The sequence below is a fragment of the Gymnoscopelus microlampas genome, assembly GCF_963454915.1.
Source record: "Gymnoscopelus microlampas genome assembly, chromosome: 7".
Lineage (NCBI taxonomy): Eukaryota > Metazoa > Chordata > Actinopteri > Myctophiformes > Myctophidae > Gymnoscopelus > Gymnoscopelus microlampas.
The window spans coordinates 54,001,599-54,029,316 of NC_139944.1; the positions used below are offsets into that span (position 1 = coordinate 54,001,599).

At 40.3% G+C, this 27,718-nt stretch overlaps 2 protein-coding genes across 45 annotated transcripts in view; one reads left to right on the plus strand and one right to left on the minus strand.

Annotated features, from left to right (window-relative positions):
* Positions 1-20,078, minus strand: part of LOC311049314 (LIM domain and actin-binding protein 1-like) — a 38,862-nt gene extending 18,784 nt beyond the window's left edge. Inside the window, exons 1-5 of one of the 2 annotated variants that reach the window (XM_084062862.1) lie at positions 19,966-20,078; positions 9,490-9,624; positions 7,116-7,161; positions 1,711-2,038; positions 882-1,009 (exon numbers count right to left, since the gene is read on the minus strand). In XM_084062862.1, the coding sequence (XP_083918988.1) occupies positions 882-1,009; positions 1,711-2,038; positions 7,116-7,161; positions 9,490-9,614 (627 nt within the window). In that variant the 5' untranslated portion in view covers positions 9,615-9,624; positions 19,966-20,078. Of the gene's footprint in view, positions 1-881; positions 1,010-1,710; positions 2,039-5,781; positions 5,886-7,115; positions 7,162-9,489; positions 9,625-19,965 lie in introns of those variants that run through there. The other variant, XM_084062863.1, reaches the window with a different exon arrangement.
* Positions 20,079-25,533: 5,455 nt separating this feature from the next.
* The window catches only part of znf740a (zinc finger protein 740a), a 38,206-nt gene continuing 36,021 nt past the window's right edge, over positions 25,534-27,718 (plus strand). For 41 of the 43 annotated variants that reach the window (XM_084061470.1, XM_084061510.1, XM_084061490.1 and 38 more), the window contains exon 1: positions 25,534-25,622. The gene's annotated coding sequence lies outside the window, so the exon portion shown is untranslated. Of the gene's footprint in view, positions 25,755-27,238; positions 27,311-27,718 lie in introns of those variants that run through there. The other 2 variants (XM_084061492.1, XM_084061481.1) reach the window with 2 other exon arrangements.

Genomic DNA, 27,718 nt, shown 5'->3' on the forward strand with positions numbered 1-27,718 from the left:
TAGTACAGTAAATCCCATCATCCTAACAGTACTGGTTCCCAGAGACCATGCCAACGGAGGCACAGCTGTTCTGTTCACATGGTGCTGCAGCATGAAGGCATTTCTCACGTTTTTCTTGTAGATTTATTTGGCTATTAAAAAAAATGTGCAGATATACAAGCTCATAGTGCGGCACTGAGTGCCGCACTATGAGCTTGTAGATATGCTATTATTTTGAAAAATCTTGGAAAATTTGTGCAATTCTTATATTATATCTTATAATCAAATATTTTGTGAGCGAAAATGTTTTACTCCAATATTTGCTTCTGGGGGGTCCCTGGAACAAAACATTTTGAGATGGGGGTCCGTGGCCAAATACATAATCTAAAAATGTTTTCTAACTCCTAACAGTATGTTGCTATATCAGTGGTGCTCCACCTTTTCCATGTCAAGGACCCCCAAAATGATATGAATATGTTGTCCCCCGTGCCCCCAGAAGCACAGACAGATTGGAGTAAAAAATGTCCGCTTTAAAAAAATATATATATATTTAAAACAATGCAGATCTACAAGCTCATTAGTGCAGCACTTGGTGCTGCACTAATGAGCTTGTATATCTGCTATGGAATCTAAATCTACTCATTTTACACGCACGCCCACACACACGCCCACACGTATGTGTGTGTGTGTGTGTGTGTGTGTGTGTGTGTGTGGGGGGGTGGGTGGGTGGGTGTGTGTGTGTGTGTGGGGGGGTGGGTGTGTGTGTGTGTGTGTGTGTGTGTGTGTGTGTGTGTGTGTGTGTGTGTGTGTGTGTGTGTGTGTGTGTGTGTGTGTGTGTGTGTGTGTGTGTGTGTGTGTGTGTGTGTGTGTGTGTGTGTGTGTGTGTGGGCGAGGCTCTGTACCTTTTTCCCGAGGCTCTCTCCTTTCTCGAACATCATCTTCAGGTTGTTCATGGGCACGCTGGGTTTGTCTTTAAAGGCACAGGGGCTGGTGGGCACGTGGTGGTCCATCATGCCTGTCTCCTCCTCTCCTATACATGGATGAAGGCCGTACCAAAAAGATTGCGATTAACAATTTCATTGTGTTTTTGACAATGAGCATTTGAACATCGAAAATCAAATGACATTTCTTGTTGTAATTGTGGTCTTTTAGGCTTTGTAAACATAAAGTACAGGTACAGATACAAATGCAGACAATGCCCCAGGCTCCGTACCTGGGGCAACACGGCCTTCTCTGTGGCTGCCCCCCCCCCCTCTGGAATGCACTCCTCAATACACATCAGAGATGCCCCCTCCCTACCTTCAACACCGCTCTGAAAACCCACCTGTTTAGAATAGCCTTTCCGAGTTGACTTTGATTTCAACTCTAATTTCAACTAATTCTTATCTTTAGCTTTTCTTTAGAGTTTTTAGAGTTTTCCTTATAAAGTTATAGTTTTTTTTTGTCCTGGCCCCCACACACATTGAGTACATTTGAGTACTTATAAAAGCCATATATAAATCCCAGATATTATTATTATTATTATTATGAACAAATAACTTGTAAATGACCGCTACCAATAATGAAAATAAATCACGTACGATGGTCAAAATAGGCCATATTTTATCTATTTAATTTTTAAAATAATAATAATAACAATAACGGCGTACATTTGATGCATTGTCAACAGATGTATTATTAAAGATGATCTAAAACATTGATCCAGGTGATTCTAGTGACAGCCAGGCCTACCTATGGATGCTTGAGATGCTACTCTGTGACGCTGCTGGAGGAGGCGAGAGGAACCGCTGGCGTCCTGACTCCTCTGGGTGGTCAGCGCCGGTGGTCCGGGACCCTTGGCCGGAGGTTCTTCACTCACGGGGGAGGAAGAGGAGGAGGAGGAGGGCTTGTTGGGTCTGACCGGAGGAGCGGCGGCGAGGCGGAAGCTGGTCTGTCTGGCCAGCGGCGCCGCGGGCGGTCTGACGTCCTGCTGGGCCGACGGACCCGGAGGCTGGACCTCCCAGCGCTTCTTCAGGACGCTCAGGCTGCCGGAGCGCAGGTTGGGAGCGTCGAAGGACTGCTGGAGAAACACAACGAGAAGAAAGGACTTTAAGACGAGTGTGAGGCGTGTTCACAAAGCAACAATATATGCATTATTATGGCACCCTGTTGGTCATCATCATCATTAGTAGAAATATCCACAGCCCTATACAATACATATATCTCTGTCATTTTAGATTTTTTTGGGCTATTCAAAAATAGCAGATATACAAGCTCATATGAGCTTGTATATCTGCTATTTCTTTTATCGTGAAACTTTGTGCAAGTCTTTGAATATATATATATTTGAAAGCGAACATTTGTAACTCAAATCTTTGCATCTCGGGCGGTCCCTGGAACAAAATATTATACAAATGTTCGCTTTAAAAAATATATATATTCAAAAACATTCACAACATGTTTACGATTTTTCAAAAATAGCAGATCTACAAGCTTTTACAAGCTTCTACAAAGTCATCATCATTAGTAGACATATCCACAGCCCTATTACAGTACATACGATACAAGATCCATTCATAGAGACACAAGCGCTTACACACCTTCCAGCAGCCAAAGTATTGTACAGTAGCTTCTACAGTATATAAGAAGTACTGGAAAAAGTCTCAACACTCACTAAACAGCCACAACACAGCCGTCTACGACCAAGTATATAAATGCTTTTAAGGAGCCGGTCAGAGAAAGAAAGAGAGAGAGAGAGGGAGAGAGAACGTTGGGTTCTTGGTGGTGATACGATGGAGTCACGCAGAAGTGATCTCCAGAGGAGAGGACAGGACGTGAAGTAAAAGGTTCAAGAGCAGAGACGGCACGTCTCAGCACAGACCACTCTGCCAACCGCATTCCATTCCATGGAGCAACAACGCTCACCTTTTTCTCAAGAAAACACACACACAAGCCCCACAAAGGGAGGGAGGGGTTGGTTGGTTCTCTCTCTCTGTGCTGATCTGTCATCCATGAAGAACAAACATCTCCAGCAGCAGATACGCTACTTTAGATAACACAACAATACCAACACATAGGAGTCCACTCACTGCTGTTAGAGAAGATCAGGGGTGTGGAAGAAGTACTCAGATATTTTACTTAAGTAAAAGTAGAAATATCACAATATAAAAGTACTCTGTCACAAGTAAAAAGGCCTGTGTTCAAAATGTTACTTGAGTAAAAGTACAAAAGCATTGGCATCAAAATGTACCTACAGTACCAAAAGTAAAAGTACTAATGTTTGAAAATAGCAGATCTACAAGCTCACAACGTTGTGAGCTTGTAGATCTGCTATTTTCAAATAGCCTATGTATAAAATAAGGCTAAAGCGGTTAATGTATGTTTGATAATATAATAATTTATATCTGCAAACTAACTAGTAACTAAAGTTTTCAAATAATTGTAGTGGAGTAAAAGTACAATATTTACCTCTGAGATGTAGTGGAGTAGAAGTTAAAAAAAATATTGAAATATGGAAATACTCCAGTAAAGTAAAAAAGAATACCTCAAAATTGTACTTGAGTACAGTACTGGAGTAAATGTACTTAGTTACTTTACACCACAGGAGAACATGAACAGAAGACAACAGAGCAACATGCTATGAACGTCCTGTAAGAGAACTGACGCCTAGATGAGGAACACTCTGAACGAGACAGAGACAGAGAACAGATAAATCATTTGAATTGTGAAATTAGGAAAAACCTGTTTTCAGATATTACTCGGGGCGGCATGGTATAATAAGGATATGAATTACATTCTCGACCTTATGGTGGAAATCATATTCATATCAGCCACAACTCACCAACAAAGAAAAACCCTAACTTTGGATTCAAGTATTGTAAGAGTTGACTTGAATGAAATCCCCTCCTTTATGTATTAAAAAAAGAAATCTAGGAAAACACAACACACAACTTAAGACATAACTACTACAAACACAGCACTAAATCTACAAAGAAAGACAAAGAGAGCACAAGAAAGAACTGAACCAGAAGAGAGAGAGAGAGAGAGAGAGAGAAACCCAAAGTTAGAGAGAAAACAGATGCACAATCAGTGTCTTTGTGAGGCTAAAGCGAGGGTAGAGGGAACAGACTGGACAATGACAAGACTGTTCTGTTCTGTTTGGCTTTTTTTTTTGTTGTAAAGGAGAAAAAAGGAGAAACCTTCGTTAAAAAAGGCGAAGCAGCGAGGAGGTGTTGTTACAACAACTAGCAGCGCAGGGAGAGATAGAGTCCTTTAAACAGCTGGCTGGTCCTTCTATAGGTAGGTCTGTCTGTGTGTCTGTCTGTGTGTCTGTCTGTGTGCTGAGAGACACTGGAGAGAAGAGTTCAGCCCCAGATGTTGAGCTGCTATTAGAAAAACTTGTAGGAACTGGCCTCTCTCTCTCTCCCTCCCCTCCAACACCATGGGGCGAGAGACAGAATACCCAGGAAACCAACCAGAGCAGGAAATGATACACATGGGGAAAAAACTTTAACCCTTTGTTAACGTAGTATGACCAGTGGCGGAAAAAGTACTCAAATGTTTTCACTTACAGTAAAAGTATCAATACTGCAATGTACTGCTATGTAGAAGTAGCCTACTCTGTTACAAGTACAAGTCTGGAATTAAAAAAATCACTTGAGTAAAAGTACTAAAGTATTGGTATCCAAATCTTCTTAAAGTACCAAAAGTAAAAGGCTATTTGAAAATAGCAGATCTACAAGCTCACAACGCGTCGCGATGCGACGCGTTGTGAGCTTGTAGATCGGCTGTTTTCAAAAAGCCAATGTATAAAATAGGGCTGAAGTGGTTAATGTATGTTTAATAATGTAATAATTTATATCTGCAATGTAACTAGTAACTAAAGTTTTCAAATAAATGCAGTGGAGTAAAAGTACAATATTTGCCTCTGACATAGTAGTGGAGTAGAAGTAAAAGTACCTTCCTACCTACCCACCTACCAAGTTATCTGTCTATCCAGTTATCTGTCTATATAAAAGGCAAAAGTCCTCATTTATCAATATGAAATGTGTTAAAACATGTATTGTAATACTGCATGTTACAACACATGCTATCATAACGAGTCATTTGACTCAGAGCCATTTGTCAAATCAACTGAATTAATAATTAGACTCGCATCACAAGATGTCACATACCTTACCACTGCCCTACTTCTCAAAAAGCCACACATAGCCTACATACAGCAGTGGTGGGAAAAGTACTCACAATTACACAAGTAAATTACACAAGTAAAAGTATCAATACTGCAATGTAGATGTACTCTGTAAGTAAAATTCCGGAATTAAAAATGTACTTGAGTAAAAGTACAAAAGTATTTGGCATCAAAATGTACTTAAAGTATCAAAAGTAAAAGTACACCTTACGCAGAATGTCCCATTTCACAAGTTTTCAAATGTATAACATGTATAAAACTCTTTTGAAAATAGCAGATCTACAAGATCAGCTATTTCCAAATGGCCGAAATGTATATAGGGCTGAAGTGGTTAATGTATGTTTTGTATGTTTTAGTGGAGTAAAAGTACAATATTTGCCTCTGAAATGTAGTGGAATAGAAGTAAAAGTACTGAAGTAAAGTAAAAATATGTCAAAATGTGTACTTAAGTACAGTACTTGAGTACAAGTACTTACTTACTTTACACCACTGACTAAGAGCCATGTCTACGTTCTCTAAATAATCAAACCAAAACACTGAACACTGTGAAAAGAGCTATGCTGTACACATGTGTTCCTTAAACCTTATATCTCATGCACGTTTGTTACAGAATAGTTAATGTTCAGTATTACCTTACATCGCTCCATGACATCACAGCTAGACATTTGGATTTGTTTTAACAAAGACTAAAGCTAACTTACAGTTACAGTAACAGTTACAGTACTAACTACAGTACAGTACTAACAGGGAAGAGATGCCAGCAGGGGATTAAACCCTGAGGAAGGATTATGGGCTTGACCGCCTGCCCATCACAACAAGTTGACCAATAAGAGGTAAGCCGGGACAAGACATTGGCCCCAGGCATGGGCTGAACACATGTCTGTCTACTCTGTGTGTGTGTGTGTGTGTGTGTGTGTGTGTGTGTGTGTGTGTGTGTGTGTGTGTGTGTGTGTGTGTGTGTGTGTGTGTGTGTGTGTGTGTGTGTGTGTGTGTGTGTGTTCTCCTTTTCCCTCAAGCCATGTTCACAGAGATAATTTGTTTACAGAATCAACAATTCCTCCTCTGGCATATTTATACAGTAATACAGTACATATTTTCGTTGTGATTTTAAACCTGCTATTTGTATTTGCTGGTCCATTTCTCTTCCTGCTCGAGGGCTTTTCTGACTATACTAATACATTCCTTTCTTTGTATTTTTATAATCAACTAAATCTGATTACTCACTTAATAAAGGGACAGTTCACCCCCAAAATGCCTTTTTTTCTATCTATTAGTCACCCCATGGAGACTTGAATTCATGGATATGGTTTAGTTTTTTGTCGCATTCCTAAGACAATAATTTGATGACTTGTTCTGCGGTTCCGGTAGGAGACACAAAGAGTGTCTCCTACCGGGAACCGCTCCTTACCAAGTTATTGGCTTAGGAATGCGAAAAAAACAAAACAATATCCATGAATTCAAGTCTCCATGGGGTGACTAATCCATAGAAAAAAAGAGATTTGTTGGGTGAACTGTCCCTTTAAGCCCTTTTCCATACTTCACTGCGAAATGGTGTCGTGTGAAAATAGCAGATCTATAAGTAGGCCTACATCTGCTATTTTCAATACTTTTTTATCAAATCTATTAATCCAACCTCCTGAAACTCCTCCAGGCCAACTACCGTCCCTGGGGGATGCAGGGCTTTCTCTGTAGAAATGATGCAACAAGCTTGTAGACTATGTTCACTATTCATGTTGCAACATAGTATATACTGTATGGGGCTTAATAGGTTAATAAACCCTTATAACTCTGTAATTATGGACTTGCTAGATAACATATATATTTGTGAACAATTATGATTTAATTCAACCATAACTTAGAGCAAAGGACATACACTACATACAGACAGCTGTCAGTATATTATACACACATAATACAGAAAGGGTGTAAAGGTCTTCATCAAAGCATAAATTGTAGATCTACTCACTCCCTTCTTCTTCTCTGTGTTTGATTCTTCAGCAGCTCTCTGATACCTGAGGAAGACCACAGAACAACACGTCAGCAACACTGACCTCTGCTGGTCAAAGACAGTACATGTATGCTAAAGAAACTCATGGGGGAAACCCTGTAGGTCAGGGGTCAGGGGTCTTCAACATGGGGGCCAAGGACCCCTTAGTTGAGAGAGAGATGAAGCAGGCCCCCCCCCCCCACTACATATTGTATACAGTTGTGTTGGAGATAAAAAAAAAAGACATAGTATTTTTAGATAGCTTCATAGACGTGTTTGACAGCATCAGTGTATGCCGGATTCATGTGTATTTTCAGACATTTAACCCACTTGAACCATCAGTACTTAGTCTGCTCTTTTTCCCCCTCTACACACCAAACCTCTTTGCCAAAAATAGCCGATCTACAAGCTCACAACGCCTCGCAGCGCGAGGCGTTGTGAGCTTGTAGATCTGCTATTTTCGGCTGTAAAAAACAATCCTATCACACCAAAATTTGGCGGCCCCCCACCCCGTAGTAACTCTGAGGACCCACTTGGGTGTCCCGGACCTCCAGTTGAAGACCCCTGCTGTAGGGCCATTATGTGGTCGTTTTCCTGTAAAGGTTCAAAACTACAGAAGGGTAAAAACATGGCAGACTGACATTGTAGTACACACCATGATGTGTACTAACACAGCTGCAGCTAATAACGTTAATAATGGGTGTTAGATCTGGGTGTGTGCCAATGTGCAAGCAGTAAGCACTGACAATATAGTCCAGGCAAACGAGCTCATTTTGGACCTCAAAATCTAAGTAATTGTAACAGAATGTTTTTCACCAGAACAAGATACTGAAAGTCCTAAGAAATCCTAGTTGCAGAAATGTTGGTATCAATCCAAATTGGCCACCCATTATGGTCAAAAAGCCATATAAAATGATGGTGAGTCCAATTTTCATTCGTCTAAGATTTTAATTGACTTCCAAATACATGTTGAGTAGAGGAATTCAGATAAAATATTAAAAAAATATTTGAACCATTTTTGAACCAATATAACAGAACTACAGGGAGTTATTACTAGATAGTCTAGCAAACTAGCATTTCACATCAAAGTTATTGTAACAGAATTCTTTTCTCCATACATTTCTATAAGGTGTCCAGAACATTATACTAAAAGTCCTAAGAAATCCTAGTTACGGAAATATGTTTAATTGACATAGACTAACCATAGTTTTATATGGCTTTTTGACAATATTGGTGGACATCTTGGATTGATGCCAATTAAACATATTTCCGCAACTAGAATTTCTTAGGACTTTTAGTATGTTGCTCTGGTGATAGAAATGGTCTGTGAAGAAAAAAAGTCTGTTTGTCTATAGGCCTACTATATTTGGATAATTATTTTGTAATCCACGACTAAATCAATAAATCTCATTAATCACTTACATACAGTAAGTAAATAGTGAAATTAGTGGATCTACAAGCTCACAACTGGAGACATGCTGTGTGTTTGTAGATAGGCAATTGTCACTATTTTTTAAACAATTTCATTCAATTAAATGTATAATGTTTTCAAATCAATACAGCCCTATATTTGAGTCTACAGCAGTAATCACTAGAAGCCATGTGTTGTGTTGTGTTGTGTTGTGTTGTGTTGCAATTTACAATTTACAATTTACAATTTACAATCAAGGCATTTAGCAGACGCACTTATCCAGAGCGATTTACAATAAGCAAGGTCATCACAAAGAGACACTGCAGTGCCTCAGGAAAATCAACAACCTAGCATCAGTCTAAACCAGTGGTTCTCAAACTTTTTCATGTCAAGGACCCCCAAATTGACACTTATTAGCCCGCGGACCCACATTTTAAAAGATATGCCAGGGACCCCCATAAGAGAAGATTTTTACAGCTCTAGCAGTGATTCTCAACCATTTTAATTTCAAGGACCCCCAGTTTGACATGCATTAGGCTACAGACCCCCATTTAATGGCATTTCTATCACTTGGACCGCAATTTATATTGTAAAATCTATGTCAATTTAACTCTGAGAGTGTACAAATGTGAACACATTTGTACACTCTCAGAGTTACAGACCCATAAGGGTCCATTTGGTGCCTAGTCTATTATTTAGCTGGGGACCCCCTGGAACTCCCTCAAGGACCCCTGGGGGTCCCCGGACCCCACTTTGAGAACCAATGGTCTAAACAATTACTATCAAAATAATAATGTGTACATTGAAACTATAAAAGGTAAATAATGAACCTAACATCTGTTTTTTTTCTCCCCAATTAATTCCTTAAGTATTAAGAAGGTGGCAGGAAGGGGTATAAGGGGTAAGAAGGGGACAGGAAGGGGTCGTGTGGCTGGTACTCACTTGGAGAAGCGCTCTGCCAGGGCGCTGCTCTGCCCTCGCCCGCTGACCAGGGACATCTCTCGGGCAGTGACCCGTACGGACTGCGAGGCCCAGGACTTCCGGCTGAACGCTGCACCACTCTCCATCTCTGATGATCTGAAAGATACAGGTACAGTATGTACACTTTACTATTACAATTTAAAATGTAGGCGTTTATCAGACACTCTTAATCCAGAGTGATTTACAGTAATTAGGGATGTCCGATTTTATCGGCCTCCCGATATTATCGGCCGATATTAGCATAAAAATTGATATCGGGAAAATATCGGTATCGTTTTTTTTTTTTTTTTTTTTGCTTTATAAATAAGTTACAGGAGTTCTTACTGTATATGGTGTGTGTGATATGAAATTTGAGCTTACCCTAATCACAATAATCCCCGCATATATCGGTATCGGTTGATATCGGTATCGGTAATTAAGAGTTGGACAATATCGGTATATCGGTTATCGGTAAAAAAGCCAATATCGGACAACCCTAACAGTAATCAAGGTAAACACGAGGTAATACATCAACTTCATAGAGACAGTAATCTAGGATCATAGGTAGTAGGCTAAACCAGTGGTTCTCAAACTTTTTCATGTCAAGGACCCCCAAATTGACACTTATTAGCCCGCAGACCCCAATTTGAAAAGATATGCCAGGGACCCCCATAAGAGAAGATTTTTACGGCTCTATAGCAGTGATTCTCATCCATTTTAATTTCAAGGACCCCCAGTTTGACATGCATTAGGCTACGGACCCTCATTTAATGCCATTTCTATCTCAGACCGCAATTCATATTGTAAAATCAATGTTAATCTAACTCTGAGAGTGTACAAATGGAACCAAATGGACCCGTAAGGGTCCATTTGGTTCCATTTGTACACTCTCAGAGTTACAGACCCATAAGGGTCCATTTGGTTCCTATCCATCATTTAGCTGGGGACCCCCTGGAACCCCCTCAAGTACCCCTGGGGGTCCCCGGACCCCACTTTGAGAACCAATGATTTAGCAGACACTCTTAATCCAGAGTGATTTACTGTAATCAAGGTAAACACGAGGTAATACATCAACTTCATAGAGACAGTAATCTAGGATCATGAGTAGTAGGCTAAACCAAGAACCTATTATCAGTCTAAACCAGTGGTTTTCAACCTTTTTCATGCCAAGGACCCCTAAATTGATATACATTTGGCCGCAGACCCCCATCTGAAAATGTTTGGTGCCAGGGACCCCCAGAAGAGAAGATTTGAGTAAAAATGTTCACTTTAGAAACATAAATATTCAAAGACATGCGCACATTTTCAAGATTTTTTGAAAAATTGCATTTGCATCTGCTATTTTTGAATAGCCAAAACTAAGTGGTTAAAATAATTGTGCTGGGGATCGCTGGGGCCCCCTGGTACTCCCTCAAGGACCACTGGTGGTCCCCGGACCACACTGGTTGAAAACCACACTAGGCTTTGACTTTTTACAGGGGCCAGTTTGAATTGCAGCTCCTGTAAGGGCTCTTAGAGTCTTCAGATGTACACACACACACACACACACACACACACACACACACACACACACACACACACACACACACACACACACACACACACACACACACACACACACACACACACACACACAGGTTCATATTATGATACTAAGAATTGTAAGGCACATTACAATATTACATTGGATCCCCATATTAAATATTAAACAATAAAACTATTAACTATTGTCTATAATAAACTATTGGACCATGCAGCGCCAGCCCGAGAATAGCTCTAATTTTCACCCTTCTTTGATGTCCCTTCGACAGACTATAATCATTCCCTAAAAAAACCTTACCTCATCAAACCAATACATACTGTAGCTATTCTTAACCCTTATGCTAACCACAACCTTGCCTCGATTCTAACCCTGGACCCAACAACTATAACCGTCAAGCTAGCAACTAATGCTACAGTAGAGGTCCACACTTTCCCAGTACAATATTTCCCTCTGAGATGTAGTGGAGTAGAAGTAAAACTACTGAAAATTGCAAATACTCCAGTAAAGTAAAAAATACCTCAAAATTGTACTTAAGTGCAGTACTTGAGTAAATGTACTTGGTAACTTGACACCACTGACACACATACATACAAATTCCAACATACTGCAATGACAACCTTAGATATACCATAGATAAAAGACTGTAATTTACACGCTCCTTGTTTTGATAGCTATAGCCATAATTACAGGAGTAAATACATATCTAGGTCAAGTTGGACAGGTGTCAGCCATTCTTGCCTGACATAGTTTAGTACAAACACAGGCACACGTACGACATGCGTACACAAACAACACACACACACAGCTTTAAGCATGTGTGTGTAACGCATGGCTGGTTTCGGCAGCCTCACCTGGCCTGAGTCAAAGTAATTAGACACAGAGCTGGGTGTGGCCAGAGCCTTATATGGCTGTGGGTGTGGCTACACATGTGTTGTGCTTCCAGCTAATCGATGCACACAGGATAAACAGCGTTGCCATGTCTGCTTATAGACCCCTTAACAGACGACGTCACACTCATAACAACCAGTATGCGCGCGCAGGCTGGCACTAAATGAAACCCCATTCTGTCAGGTCTCGCTAGGACACGTCTCACTAGCCAACACACAAGAGGAAGTTGAATGAACTGACACCAGCGAAACCCCGAAACAATTTGTTGGGAATTGATTGCATGAAACAATCACCTGTGCGTCCAGTCTCAATGTTGGTAAACAAATAATTGGTCTATTATAATCGACTTTGGGCGTGTTTTTTTCTGTAAAGTTGCTGTGTGTGTGTTGTGTGTGTGTCCCAGATAAATAGCATATAACAGATCTAAGCCCACAACGCGTTGTGATTAATAACGATTAATCCAAAAGGTAGTCGATAGAATAGCAGCATATTGAATGTGACTTAAAGCAGTACTATGTAACTTTCCTCTTCTGCCCCGGATTTGAACCTGGTTTCCTGCATTAAGTCCTGAACCTTTTACCATTGAGCTAATAGAGCCTGCCTGCTCGCCCTGGGGATAAATTGAATCTTGACCTTCAGGTCAAAATTTGTGTCATATCCTGTGTCTAGGTGAGACATGACCTTTGACACCATCTAAATGTCTCAATAGAAGAGGGAGACAAAATACAACCACCCTGATTATATAAGTTATATTGTATGAACATACTCTACCATACAGATTGGACAAAATTACATTTTATTCATCAAAAGAAAGTTAAGTAGTGCCGCTTTAAAAAGAGAACTTTGAAACCGCTGCCAGTCTCTCTGTCCTACCATTAGAGCGAAAGGGTTCATTTCTACATTCTAAGAGTTAAATTAACACTCAGGATTTTTGCAGTAAAGCCTGTAGATCAGGTATACAGGCGAGTGCAAACTCGCCCTCAAATCTGTGCTGCTTGATTGCCAGATGAAAACACAGCTAGATGTAATCAAAGGTATTATTGTGTGAATCAGAACATGTCATTATTCTGACTCTGGGGTAGAGACACCAAAAGTGCCACAATGCACAATCAGATGGCTTAATACTAGACATGTACACGCACGCACCCACGCATGAACGCACGCGCGCACACTCACAGAGAGAGAGAGGTGACAAACTCTCTGACGAACACATACTTAAACGAGTAGTACTCAAGGCAGATGATAAGCCTGTGACACAGTCATTTGTCTGGAGGGACACAGAACATTCTGAATTGCCCTTCGGGGCTTTTTTTGTCAGGGTGCGAGGTCCTGCTCCTTCGGTACATATTAAACATGTTATAACAATATGTTATTTGATGATCGTAAATCAGTACTACTGTCTGGCCTACATTTTTTTTTCTTCAATGAACAACGCCTTCCCTTCTTATCTGTGTGCCTTTCCATTGAAGCGTATAGCCATTACATCATCACCAGTCGACAACGTTTGCACCGACAATAAATAGTGACACAGACAGACTTTGGACTGAACTGAAAGTCAACAGAGAGCTGCTGCTAATCTGTAACACTGACAACACAATTTAATAAATCATGTTTTAAGGGATGAGTTAATACGTTTAGCCTATAATTTAATGCTTATCTTGCACAACAGTGTTGTTGCACCGAAAGGTTTCCTGAGTCATGTTGGTGTTCATTTAAAGCCTCACTGTGCAACTTTTTCTTTTATGAATAAAATGTAATGTTGATACAATATAACTTATACAATCTGTATGGTAGAGTATGTTAATACAATATAACTTATACAATCTGTATGGTAGAGTATGTTAATACAATATAACTTATACAATCTGTATGGTAGAGTATGTTAATACAATATAACTTATACAATCTGTACGGTAGAGTATGTTAATACAATATAACTGATACAATCTGTATGGTAGAGTATGGTAGGGCTAAAATAACATTTTAGCCCTACCATACAAATGGAACCAAATGGACCCTAACGGGTCCATTTGGTTCCATTTGTACACTCTCAGAGTGAAATTAACATTGATTTTACAATAGAAATGGGGGTCCCAGAGATAGAAATGCCAGTAAATGGGGGTCCATAACCTAATGCATGTCAAACTGGGGGTCCTTGAAATTAAAATGGTTGAGAATCACTGCTAGAGCAGTAAAACTCTTCTCTTATGAGGGGTCCTTGGCATATATTTTCAAATGGGGGTCCGCGGCCTAATAAGTGTGCATTTGGGGGTCCTTGACAAGAAAAAGTTTGAAAAGCACTGCCTTACGGTACATCATTTGTAAGCTCAGAGTTACAAATGGATAACTTCCAAACTGAGGAGTTTATAGTGTGTTGTAGAGAGTGCTAAGCTGAATCAAAATGACGATCACGCAAAAGTGCAAAACCATATCATCTAAAAATGCATGGATGGCTGAACTTCCATCGGCGTGGGAACTGTCATTTCTGTAAGTGGAGAAGGAGATCAGGGTGGGGACAAGGAATGGTTTTCCCGTTGTCACTGTTGTTCTAATCTACATGTCAATCAGTGCCATCAATATCCTCGCCTCAATCACCGGCCTGGGACAGAGACTTGATAAGTAAATGTATCCCAAACATTATGACATTATTGGCACCCAGGATGTCAAATATCACGATATACTTTTTTACTGATACCTTGATATCAATATTGTGACGATATAGTGGGGATGACTTTCACAAAATATTTACACAATGAGATGTTGTTGTAAATAAATAATCATTAGTAATAGTGCCTATAGTAACTATATCATTGGTTCTCAAAGTGGGGTCCGGGGACCCCCAGGGGTCCTTGAGGGAGTTCCAGGGGGTCCCCAGCTAAATGTTGGATAGTTAGGAACCAAAAGGACCCTTATGGAAACAAGCCCGCAAGGACTTTTTTGGCCGGACCTTTTAGACAAAAGCATTATAAATGTAACTGTGTTGTTTTACATTCTTTTGCCTAATACAAATTTCAATCAATCAATCAAAATGGGTCTGTAACTCTGAGAGCTAAATGTTGGATAGTTAGGAACCAAATGGACCCTAACGGGTCCATTTGGTTCCATTTGTACACTCTCAGAGTTAAATTAACATTGATTTTACAACATAAATTGGGGTCCCAGAGATAGAAATGCCATTAAACGGGGGTCCCGTAGCCTAATGCATGTCAAACTGGGGGTCCTTGAAATTAAAATGGTTGAGAATCACTGCTAGAGCCCTAAAAATCTTCTCTTATGGGGGTCCTTAGCATATCTTTTCAAATGGGGGTCCGTGGGCTAATAAGTGTCAATTTGCGGGTCCTTGACATGAAAATGTTTGAGAACCACTGAACTATATAATACCTAAGTGAGTAAAGGCAGGTATAGTAGAACAGCTAGACCAGTCAGGTAAGTTCAGAACATGACATCACTTTACTGTAATGCAGCCTTTCAAACCAGGAAAAAGACAAACACTCAAGTCATATCATCATACTGCGATGTCTATAATCATAGACAGTAGCTAGGTCTCAAATCACGATAGCGACATAATATGAAAATATTGCCCTACATGCCCTACAGGAGGGCAGCCTCAAATTATAGGCTATCCACAAGTTTCTAGCAGAGAGTGGGCGACAGTTCCGGTTCTAGGCTATACATATGCGCAGTGGTGGGAAAAGTACTCAAATGTTTTACTTAAGTAAAAGTATCAATACTGCAATGTAGAAGTACTCTGTTACAAGTAAAAGTCCAGAATCCAAAATTAGTACCAAACTTAAAGTACCAAAAGTAAAAGTACAAAAATGTTTCAAAATAGCAGATCTACAAGCTCACAACGCGTCGCGAGCTTGTAGATCACCTATTTTCAAATAGCCTAGGTTTGTAATGTAATAATGTATATCTGCAAAGTAAATAGTGACTAAAGTTTTCAAATAATTGCAGTGGAGTAAAAGCACAATATTTGCCTCCGAGATGTAGTGGAGTAGAAGTAGAAGTATGGGAAATTGGAAATACTCAAGTAAAGCACAAATATCTCAAAATTGTACTTAAGTACAGTACTTGAGTAAATGTACTTAGTTACTTTACACCACTGCGATATGCGGTGCCTCCACCGGATATGTCCCCCATCACCAGGCCTGTGCATAGGGGCCTGTGTCCCAGTAAATTCCCGCAGAAACAGGTGGATAAATGATGTGGGTCATCACGTATGTCAAATAGAAACGGGCTCTCACTCACCTCACATACCATAAACTTGATGAATTTTATCCATTCAATCTGGGAAAGCGTCTGTGTCATTTTAGATTTAGTTGGCTATTTTTTTTTAAACGTTGGAACATTTTTGAAAACCTTTGTATATATGTGTTTTAAAGCGAACATTTTTAACTCCGATCTGTGCTTCTGGGGGTCCCTCCCTGGAACAACATAGTTTGAGATGGTGGTCTGTGGCCAAATACATATCATTTTGGGGGGTCCTTGACATGGAAAAGTTGGAGCACCACTGATATAGCAACATATTGTTAGGATTTAGAAAACATTTTTAGATATTTATTTGGCCACGGACCCCCATCTCAAAATGTTTTGTTCCAGTGCCCCCCTCAGAAGCACAAATGTCCACGACTTTTCAAAAAATAGCAGATCTACAAGCTCATAGCGCTATGAGCTTGTATGTCTGCTATTCTATCTGCTATAGCCCAAAGAAATGTGCATTACTATCAGTCACACATTCACACACCGACGGCAGAGGCAACCATGCAAGCCACCAACAACCTCCTCATCAGGAGCAGTTAGGGGTTCAGTGTATTGCTCAAGGACACAAAGCCAGGCGGAGCGGGGCGATTTAACCGGGAACCTTCCGGTTCCTGCTCTTCCTGCCCCCATTCATACTAGTAATCTATTATTGAAATGTTTTATCCACAAGTTTCCTAGACCTAGGGCATTATGGGCATCACTTCCTGTCGATTTGATCAGGTATCAGGGATCAAATCGACAGGAAGTGATGCCCATAATGCCCTAGGAAACATGTGGATAGATTCTGCATCTTCCTTTGCCAAGCCAAGACATAAACATTGTTTACGTATAGGCAATGGAAGCTGTGCAGTAGCTGTAGCTTGTTTAGCATTGCAAAAAAATGCAATAGAATTTGTATTTATTTATTAAGTTATTGCATAAAAGCTGGCAGTAAACACAGCTCAGATATCTTTCTCTGCAATCAGATGAATCTTTCCCAAGCAGGTGGTTTCACATCACCTTCAATTCACTGATAAACATCTACCAATTGTTTACACTTATGTAACCATATCTAATTGTGTGATATGGCACATAAGGTTCTCTGAGTTCTTTGGATAGTTTTAGAAGTGGTTCACAAACATTGGCAGACCTCTTCACAGGGCATGAATAACATGACATCAAGTTCTATTACAAGAAGATGTTTACTTTAGTTATATTTCATTTACTTTAAGAGTCCAGCCCGGATTTTATTTGAACACAGACAATACAGCTATATGCAAATATTCTTTGAGTTTGAGCAGTTGTGAAATTTGGATAACTGAACCGTAAACTGTAACTCTAAGTACTGATCTGTCTGAAAGTGAAACAAAACTTGGCGGTCTCACCTAGCCATGGTTCACATGACGCTCGTCTGTCACAAGCATCATGGCGCAACTTGTTCCTGGTTTTTGAAATTTCTCCATTTACAACCCGTACATCTACGTAAACGTTCAGATGTCTTATATAAGGTTCTGACCCCATGGCTAGTTAAAGAAAAAGTAAAAAACACCTGGGTCTAAGTACCCGTATCTTCCGAATTGTTCAATAAAAAAGCAATTTAATCCGAACGTGGCCATTTTCTAAAAAGTTCCTTCGTATGCTTTCAACTATGCGACTCTATCGGTGTATTGCACTCTGATACATTATTACTCTATGAGAAAATGGCCGGCGATTGGATTAAAATGCTTTTTATTGAACAATACGGAAGATACGGGTACTTAGACCCGAGCGTTTCAACTTGTCACATCCGTGGCCATGGGGTCAGCATTTTATATTTGAAATGTGAACGTTTATGTAGATGTACGGGTTGTAAATGGAGACATTTCAAAAACCAGGAACAAGTTGCGCCATGACTGTCATGCTACAGTATGACAGTCATGTTTCAGGGCTAGGTCACACCAAACTTTAATTCTGCCTATGCAGCGGATTCTGCCAATGCTTTTCAAAGGGAAAGGACCGGGTTTTTTTGCGGATATATACGCGAATGGCAACCAACAAACCATTCCGTTCCCGTTGAAAAGCAATGGCAGAATCCGCCTCATAGGCAGAATCAAAGTTTGGTGTGACCACACCTTAGTGTCATCATGCAGTGTCAGTCTTTATCTGTATCAGATGTTGTCACTTGAGTTAACAATGGAGAATGTTTTCACTCCAAATTAACCAGTGTGTAAACAGCGCCAGTAGTAGCACAGTCATAGTGTTTCAGTTAAAGACACGATGCTGACATTTTGGACTGGAGATTTAACATATCTAACTATTTTAAACAGGTTTAAAATGACCTGATATAGCCAGCCATCTCCTCCCATCTGTCAACAATCAGTAACACAAACAGCTTGGGTCTCGATGACCTTGAGTTGCTGCAACCCTGCAGGTTACAGAGTAGCTCAGAAATCATTATTCATATCCCGAGGTCTTATATCAGTGTTTCTTACCTCTTTTAATTATGTGCTGGAGAATTGTGTATTATGCAACCAAACTGTGTTTTGGCAACAACCACGGCTTTTGAAATAATGGAGCTCGCTGTAACATATGCTTAAAACTATTATTCAATTTTCTGTCCCTTTCTGTGTTGACAAGGCCTAACATCAAATCCCCTGTGTTTTTAAACGACTATATTCTTATTACCCGCCTCTTCATCACCACAACCACACGCCCTTATAGCCAGACACCATTTCATTGTCTCTTCATCCTCTGTTTCTCATCATTTAGAAACAACAAATACAAAATGAGTTGAAATGTTCTGAATGCATGTCTATGGATAATATGTAAAGCAGTTTGTGGCTGTCTAGGGGCTTGTAAGCTAAATAAAAGAATACGTCCTTCAGTAAATAATTTAGCTTAGTAATGTAAAAACTATCAAGAAACAATTAGATTGTCACATCATTGTGTGACTTTCCTAAGGCAATGCTTTGTCAATTCCAGGACAACACAAACAGGACGGTAAATGTAGTTCAACAGAGAGCAAACTGAACTTTGAACCGCACATTTAGCCAAGTTTCTCCCTAGCAACCTGTTACCACAACAAAGCCAGACATTGCACAGCACAGCACAACATGATTGACGTAAGGGTTTTGTCTAAATGGCTGTAAATACCTAAGTCACGAAAAGAAAAGGAATTTTTAGTGGAACACAACATGCAGAAAAACTGGAAAATCACTATTGTAACTGAGCCAGTGCCATAAATAACCAGGGACAGTCACTTATCTTGATGACTTGGGCCTCACGTTCTGCCTAATGGTGAGTAGTAGCCTACAGTACATGTTATCTGAACAACAGCAGACATACGTACGTGTACCGTAGGCCTAATGACGGGGGCAGTTGTCGTTCTGTAGTAAAAATACAGACCCAGATATGGCTCTTATTAGCTGCTACTGTTATATAAGAGTTACATTTTACAGTAACCAATGATCTGTGTAATTTGAAGTCTTTTGCCATGTTCAGCCCACAGCTCCGTCTTGGACATGTCTTACTAATGACAGAGTCACATTACAAAAGGCAAGTGTTCTTATGTCGGGTCTAAGTCTGGATAAAGATGGGGAGAGAGCTATAGAAGGAGGCATGAGGAACACACCTAGAAGGAAACTCAATCCCTCATACCGGGCCAGGCTTACCCCACACATAACATACACATCATAACACAGGTTCACATCTACTACTTTTTTCTACAGTTTTACAAAGTATGTAAAAGAAAATACATTTTTCGCATACACTCTTTATCTAAATATGTTTCTGTTTCTGTTTCTTACCTGTAAAGCACTTCCGATGAGTCACTGGTCTTGTTGAAACCTTCAGACACCTGACACTCCGTCCTGCCCTGTACCTTCTGCCCTGTGTCTGTGCACTGAGGCACTGAGCGCTGAGCACAAAGGTGTCATGGGAGTGGAAGACGCAGGTCATGTGGTCTTTCTGCACCAATTACCTTAGGTATTGCATTTCCCTGTATACCTGGGACATTGTGTGTGTGTGTGTGTGTGTGTGTGTGTGTGTGTGTGTGTGTGTGTGTGTGTGTGTGTGTGTGTGTGTGTGTGTGTGTGTGTGTGTGTGTGTGTGTGTGTGTGTGTGTGTGTGTGTGTGTGTGTGTGTGTGTGTGTGTGTGTGTGGGGGGGGGGGGGGTACTCACACACCCACAAAGAAGCAGGCACAAAAGCAAAGGCAGAAATAGGAAATGGATTCCCTGATGGCTCTCTGTCTAGATGTAATGATTTACTATTAACAAACCCACCTGTTACATAACTGACTGTGTACTACTACTAGATAACCTATATCAGCAGTAGAGACCTGTGACTACAATATAGTAGTTCCAGACCTGTAAGGGTCCATTTGGAACCCTAACCCTGAGGGCCCCTGGACCACACTTTGACAACCACTGACCTATATAATATCAAATAGGTTTCATTAAGATGGCCATTAAAGAAGACGTGTAAATAGAAGGCAAGCAAACAAGTACACAGACAGACAGACAAACAAACAAACAAACAAACATAGTGAGAGGCTCTTTGTACAACTAATTGACTGACAACAGTTGAAAAACTTTATTGTGCATCATTAATGAGGCATCGTGCACCACATATTGTTTTACTTTTACAATCCAGATTCTGCATAGCAAGCCTATGGGCCTCTCCACTCTCCACCCGCTAAAAAGCGCAAAACCTGTAGCAGAGTTTCTGTGTGACAGAGTGGTAATACTGGCTTGGTAAGTATGTCTGCCCTGAATGCTGACTGACTGACTGACTGACTGACTGACTGACTGACTGACTGACTGACTGACTGACTGACTGACTGACTGACTGACGTGACAACATTTCAATCCAAAATAAAATCACACTATTTAAACAGTAAACACACCACATCTGTTTGATGTGTTGTGGGTGTTCTTCCACAGGGAGTGGATTCTTTACTCTATATACTTAATGCTTTCCAAATTCTAAAGGCTTTTTTTCCCATTAAAGTAATTACACTTTTTTTTAGGATCCCATTTTTCTGTTATAGCTAGACAATTATAAATATTAAGACATGCTATATATAGCACTAAAACTCAATTTTGAACTCTGAAATAATTGTGTTGTTATTTCTTTGCACCTTGACTATTGCAATGTCTTAATTAAAGAATTTTAATAAAAAAAAATACAAAACCTTAATAGGCTACACTACTGCTAGACTTTTAACCAAAACAAGGAGAAGAGAATGACACTGGTTGACACCGGTCTGTTCTAGGATTAATTTGAAGATTTTACTAATTCTTTTTTTAGGACCTGACCTTTAATTATGTGAGTGCTTAACCCCTTACACACCTGTGTACAGCCTGAGGTCCTTGGGTGGAGAGGAACCTGAGTAGAGCCTGAGTAGTGCTGGGTGAATGTCAGTGACGGCTCCAGAGAATTGTGAATGCATGGGGGGCTATGGGGGAGGGGGGGGGGCTTTTTAGAGCACGGGCTAATGAATTTTGTCAACAAGCAATAATGAAGTATACTAATACGACAAACGAGATTCAATGATCCTACAACACGTATAGCTAAGATAATTTATCAGCATTATCCATCATTCCGTAAATACGTATGTATGGTTTACATAGAAGTCGGTCAATTGTCTTTCCCATATTTATATATATTTTATTTATTTATTCCATAAATATTTTTCATCACAATTGGGTTTGTGGGGGAGGCGGGGGCTTAGGGGTGGCCAGGCCTTCACCAGGGGGGCTGAAGCCCCCCCTGGAGCCGTCACTGGTGACTGTGCCTTTAAGATAATATAGATAACATAACATAACATAACATAACATAACACAACGTTGCTGTCGGGCATAAACCTCTGATCTCCATATTCTAACTTTTTTTGTTTTTGTTAAATTAATGCCTAATTGATCATACTACAGCGTCACACAATAGCATAAAAAGTAGCAGATCTGCGAGCTTGTAGATCTGCTATTTTTGATGCTTTTGAATTTGAATCCTGAAAAGTAACAGTTTTTGGACATATGAGGTTTCTACCTGACAGAGACGATAATAACATAAACCTTTATTGCTCCCCATGGGGAAACCCCAGGCGTCGTAGCAGCAACAACAGTAAAACGTGAAACACAGGATAAAAGGTAGCCTACAGGTAAGAGTAGAGATACAAGAATGAAGATCAAATAAAAATAAATAGACTTATATAGTCTGACACCATACATCTGCACTGGGTCTGACCGAGTTAACATGTTTATTTTCTTTCAGGGCTCTCCGGCTCGTCTTTTTTTGTATTGATTGAATACTTTATTAGTCAGAAATGTAAACAGTACATGGTACAGCCCTAGAACACTAACCCACAATTATGTGTGTGTGATTTTCATTGTGTTGCTGATGTCAGAGGTGGGCGGGTCCTTGGGTACCTTCAGACTGCTCAGTGACATCATCGAAGGTATAGGCTTGTTTCTCTGCCCTCCATCCTTTGTTTTTGGGTGATTTGGTGATTTTTGGGTGACTAAAATAATTTACCTTCAGTGAGTACATTTTCTATCAATTACACACCCCAATGAAGCATTGAATTATTATTTTTTTGTTTTGGTCGCATACCTAAGCCATATAATTTGATTCTTCGGTAGGAGACTCAATTGTGGAATTCATAGAATAATATTTTTTAGGTGAACTACTCCTTTACGCTCTACATTGGACTGTGCACAAGCATTTACCTTCATATAAAAGAGATACAACACATGAACATTGGTGTCTGAACAAGCATCTGACTCTACAGAGGACACAGTTGCTCATAAATCTGCATAATGACAGAGTAACAGATGTTGCTAAAGTGTTGGCAGGTATAGGCTAACTGACTATAATGAGATGAGATCATACAATTCCTGTAACTCTCGTCCTGGCAACACGTTGAAAACCTTTTGTTTACCTTTTGCAAAAAACGCCACAAATCATGAACGCAGCACCAAATCTATACCCCTAATGTGAATCACACATCCAGGGGCCTCTAAACCAGTTGGTTTTCAAAGTGGGGTCCGGCTGACCCCAGGGGTCCTTGAGGGAGTTCCAGGGGGTTCTCATCTGAATTTGTGAATACAGCATCATAATCATTTTAACCCCTTTATCCAAATTCCAGATATACAAGCTCGTACAGCTTGTACATCTGCAATTATTTTATTTTTTTTAAATTTTTTAGAATACTTGAAGTGTTTGAAAAAAATGTAATCATTTTCTTAAACCCAAATCTTCTTTTTTGGGGGTCTCTGGGCACACAACAGTTTCAGGTGGGGGTCTGTGGTCGAATATATATACATTTGGGGTTTCTTGGCACAAAAACGTTTGAGAACTATGCTGCTCTAAACAACGCAACAACTTCCACCCATTAGGGGCTCCCACAAATGGTACAAATGCCACTGTTTGTTGCAGTGATTAAACTGACCAACATATAAGCCTAAATATAATTCTAGCGTACTAACAGAAATCAAAAGTAGAGTAGAATAAATAGAGCCCATTTGGTGATACAGTCAAAAACCTGGCAAAGAATGTTGGAGACTAAAGTCTAAAATGTGCGGTTGCTTGTTTTCGGCATAACATACTGTCCTTCCTTCCTTTACTCAGTCCGTTTGCAGCCAGGACTGAGTCATTTGAAAGGCATAAGCTGAGATAAACAGATATAACCTTAATATCAGACACAAAAGAACAGCAGTGCAGAGCCTCTTAAAGACACTTTTAATGGTGAAAATGAAATTTCAAGCTGCATTTGGATTCAGGTTCTTCTCATCCCATTGAACGCTTGTCCTTGAGGATAAATACAATTATGTTTCATTTTTCAGAAGCAGATGCAGCTAAATGACATGCAGTCAAAAGTGTGACAGGGAGATTTATTGGGCCCTGAAAGTAGTTCTGGCTTGAATATGATTTCTTAGATGTACTAGTTGTTTTTGGCGGAACATTACAGCCCTCCCTTCTCTCCATCTCTTTGCGCTCAAGACTGAGTCATTTGCAAGCTGAAACAGACAGATAGATTATATACCTTTTATTGCACATTCTATATGGGCTACAGCAGGGGTCGGCAAACTTTTTTAAATGTTTTTATTTTATAAATATAACAACCTTGTTTTCTTCTTCTTCAGAACTACTTTCTTTCACATTCAGGACATTGTAATGATCACTAGACTCAGAGCAATAATCTCCCAGACTCCCTCCCCAGTCAGAGTTCAGAGTGAATGAATATAGAATTATGTGCAGGGGGTAATTTGCATACATTTGTGAGGGGACTACATTATTAATATACATATATTTTCTATACACCAAAACTCCTCTCTCTCACACTAGTGCCAGTGTGCCAGTGATTGCCCTCTCCTGTGCCAATGTTGGCACCCGTGCCTAAGGCTGCCTACCCCTGGGCAATAATATATGGCGACTAAATGAGTCTACCCCATATTCTGCACATTCCACATGGCTGTAAAGGGGTTTCACCCTTACCTGTCTGTCTTTCTCAACCTGTTCTTTATTTTCATATTTTGTATTATATCCTCTGTCCAGTATTAGCCTACTATCATTATTATGTTGTTATAATATTGTAATTATTTTAGCACAGTCAGAGTGACAAATAAACCCTCTTGAATCATGAGGACGGACGGACGGACGGACGGACGGACGGGCGGGCGGATGGACGGACGGACGGACGGACGGAGGGTGAGAGTGTACAAATGGAACCAAATGGACCCGTTAGGGTCCATTTGGTTCCATTTGTACACTCTCAGAGTTAAATGAACACTAATGATGATGACACAGTGTATTCAATTCAATTCAGTCTGTATTTCAGACTCAAGGTCCATATCACAGACAGAATGACACATACACACAACGATAAATGAATCGTGCATGTGCAGTGTAGATTGGGACCCCCAAGAAATCAAAATGGTTGAGTCCCTGGCATATCTTTTCAAATGGGGGTATGTGTGATGTGGGCTAATATGTGTCAATTTGGGGGTCCTTGAAAACCACTGCTTTATTAGACAGATAGTTAGGCCTCCTTATTGCTATCAGACACAAAAGAACAGCAGAGAGCTCATATTATTAGAGCCAGTCAATGCGTTTGATCCTGATGATGATTCTCATCTCATTGTAGCTCTGATAGACATTGTTATTGTGATGAAGACCCTGTTCCTCTCTAAGGTTCTCTCTTCAAAGGGTGTGCGTGTGTGTGTGTGTGTGTGTGTGTGTGTGTGTGTGTGTGCGTGCGTGCGTGCGTGCGTGCGTGTATTTGTGTGGGTGCGTGCACGCACTGAGCGCGCTTGTGCACGCGCGTGGGGGGAGGAGGTTACATCCTGTGGCGTTTCCTGTGTTTGTAAACTAGACGAGGGAGAGAGACCTAGAGCTAGAGAGAGAGAGAGGGGGCTCGAGCGACGGGGAGAGAGAGAGAGAGAGAGAGACAGTGAATCCTAAAGGTAAGATAAATAAAAGCCTCGTTCGCATGTTTTTCCGTCGAGAATTACTAACGTTTTGTTGTTATTGTTGTTGGAGGATGACGGAGATGTGTTTTATGTTATGTTTTAAAGTTCCGTAGGGACGGTGAAGCGGTAAGAAGGTTTACAAAGAGGCTTTTTTTCTCCTCTTCGTTTAGCTGCTTGTGTTTCTTTCAACGTCAACGTTAGCCGACGCAAAGCTAACAGGCTAAAGCTAACGTTGTGGGCTAGTGTTGCCATGTCTGCTTGTTATAAGCGAATTTGGTGGGCTTGTTATTTTCTGTAAAGTTGCTTGTAAATATTGGTAGTTGAGGGTTGTGCTTTTTTTTGGGGATTTGTTTCTTAAATGTAGTTGTTTATTTAGGATTGTTTCCCCCCAAAAAACAATAATTTCTTTAAACCCAGTGGTTCTTAAATATTTTCATAAATGTTTTGTGCCACAGGGGAGCATTTGTTTGTGTTAGACCATACTCCAAATATTCCACGTTTATTTATTTATTATTTGTTTTGAAATAGCCGGTGCATATTTTTTTTTTTTTGATTGATTGAATACTTTATTAGCTGTTTGCAAAAAAAAAACAGGACAGGAAAGTAGAGTTCAATACAAGGTTAGCCCCATATAGTACCTCTCCCTCCGCTATGTAGCTCCGAGATGAGGTCCTATATCGTTCTCTGCCGTTCGGCTGAAAAATGTCCGCACATTTGCCACTTTACATGTTTCTTACCCCTTTCTGCACATCCGATCCAAAAAGTGAAAGTATTCTGAAATGATCACAGATGTTTGAAATTTTAACTCACCATAAAATCTAACAAACGAGTTGAAAAAAGCACTTTATTCGCCTCTCTCCTCAGCCGGTTCAATAATATTATGCATTAGAAGATGCAATTCAACATTTGACCAGTAGGGGAATCAGTAATGTTATCTCTATGGGCGCAACTCTTGCGCAATGTCTTAAAAACATGTAACCGGCGGAGGAGAGAGGCGAATAAAGTGCTTTTTTCAACTCGTTTGTTAGATTTTATGGTGAGTTAAAATTTCAAACATTTGTGATCATTTCAGAAAACCTTTACTTTTTGGATCGGATGTGCAGAAAGGGGTAAGAAACATGTAAAGTGGCAAATGTGCGGACATTTTTCAGCCGAACGGCAGAGAACGATATGGAACCTCATCTCGGAGCTATACAGCGGAGGGTGAGGTTCCGATTGGAGCTAATACAAGGTCTGCCAAGAGGATTTTAAACCCAAGAAAGCACTTCCATTGGGGGTCCTTTGTACTCAGTGGTGTAAAGTAACTAAGTACATTTACTTAATACTTAGTACTGTACTTATGTACAATTTTGAGGTATTTGTACTTTACTTGAGTATTTCCACTTTCCAATACTTTTACTTCTACTCCACTACATCTTGGATCCAAATATTGTACTTTTACTCCACTACATTTATTTGAAAGCTTTAGTTACTCATTACTTTGCAGATATACATTATTACGTTATAAGACATACATTAACCACTTTAGCCCTATAAGTGCTCATGTGGCCCTGGCTAGTTGCTTCATCTGGGCTTATTTCTCTCGCTAAACCTGGCATCCCCTGTAGTGGGGCGGTGGAGGGAGAGGAGAGGAGGAGGGAGACGCCATTAGAATGTCTTTATCGTCGAATCCAAACCTCCAGGTTCGGCAGCTTTTTCTTTATTCTTTTCCTGCACATAAAAGGTAGCGCGAGGCACCGAATATATATGTATTTACTTATCTATTTAGCGTCGTTTTAATCGATAACGTATTTAGAATAGAACAAATAAAAACAGGCGCGTGGGCAGGACAACATTGGGGTAGAATTTTTTTTTTCCTCTACGGTGAAGCTCACTACTTCTTCGTCGTCGACGACGACAAAAATAGCAGATCTGCAAGCTCTCAGCGCGCGGTGTCCGCCGCCCGCTGAGAGCTTGCGGATCTGCTATTTTCCTGCGGCGCGAGCGAGGCACCGTCTCGCGACGACGCAGCCTGTAGGGTTATAGGAGTAGAGCTGGAGCTCGAGCGGAGCGTCGACGACAAAATAGCGGATCTGCAAGCTCTCAGCGCG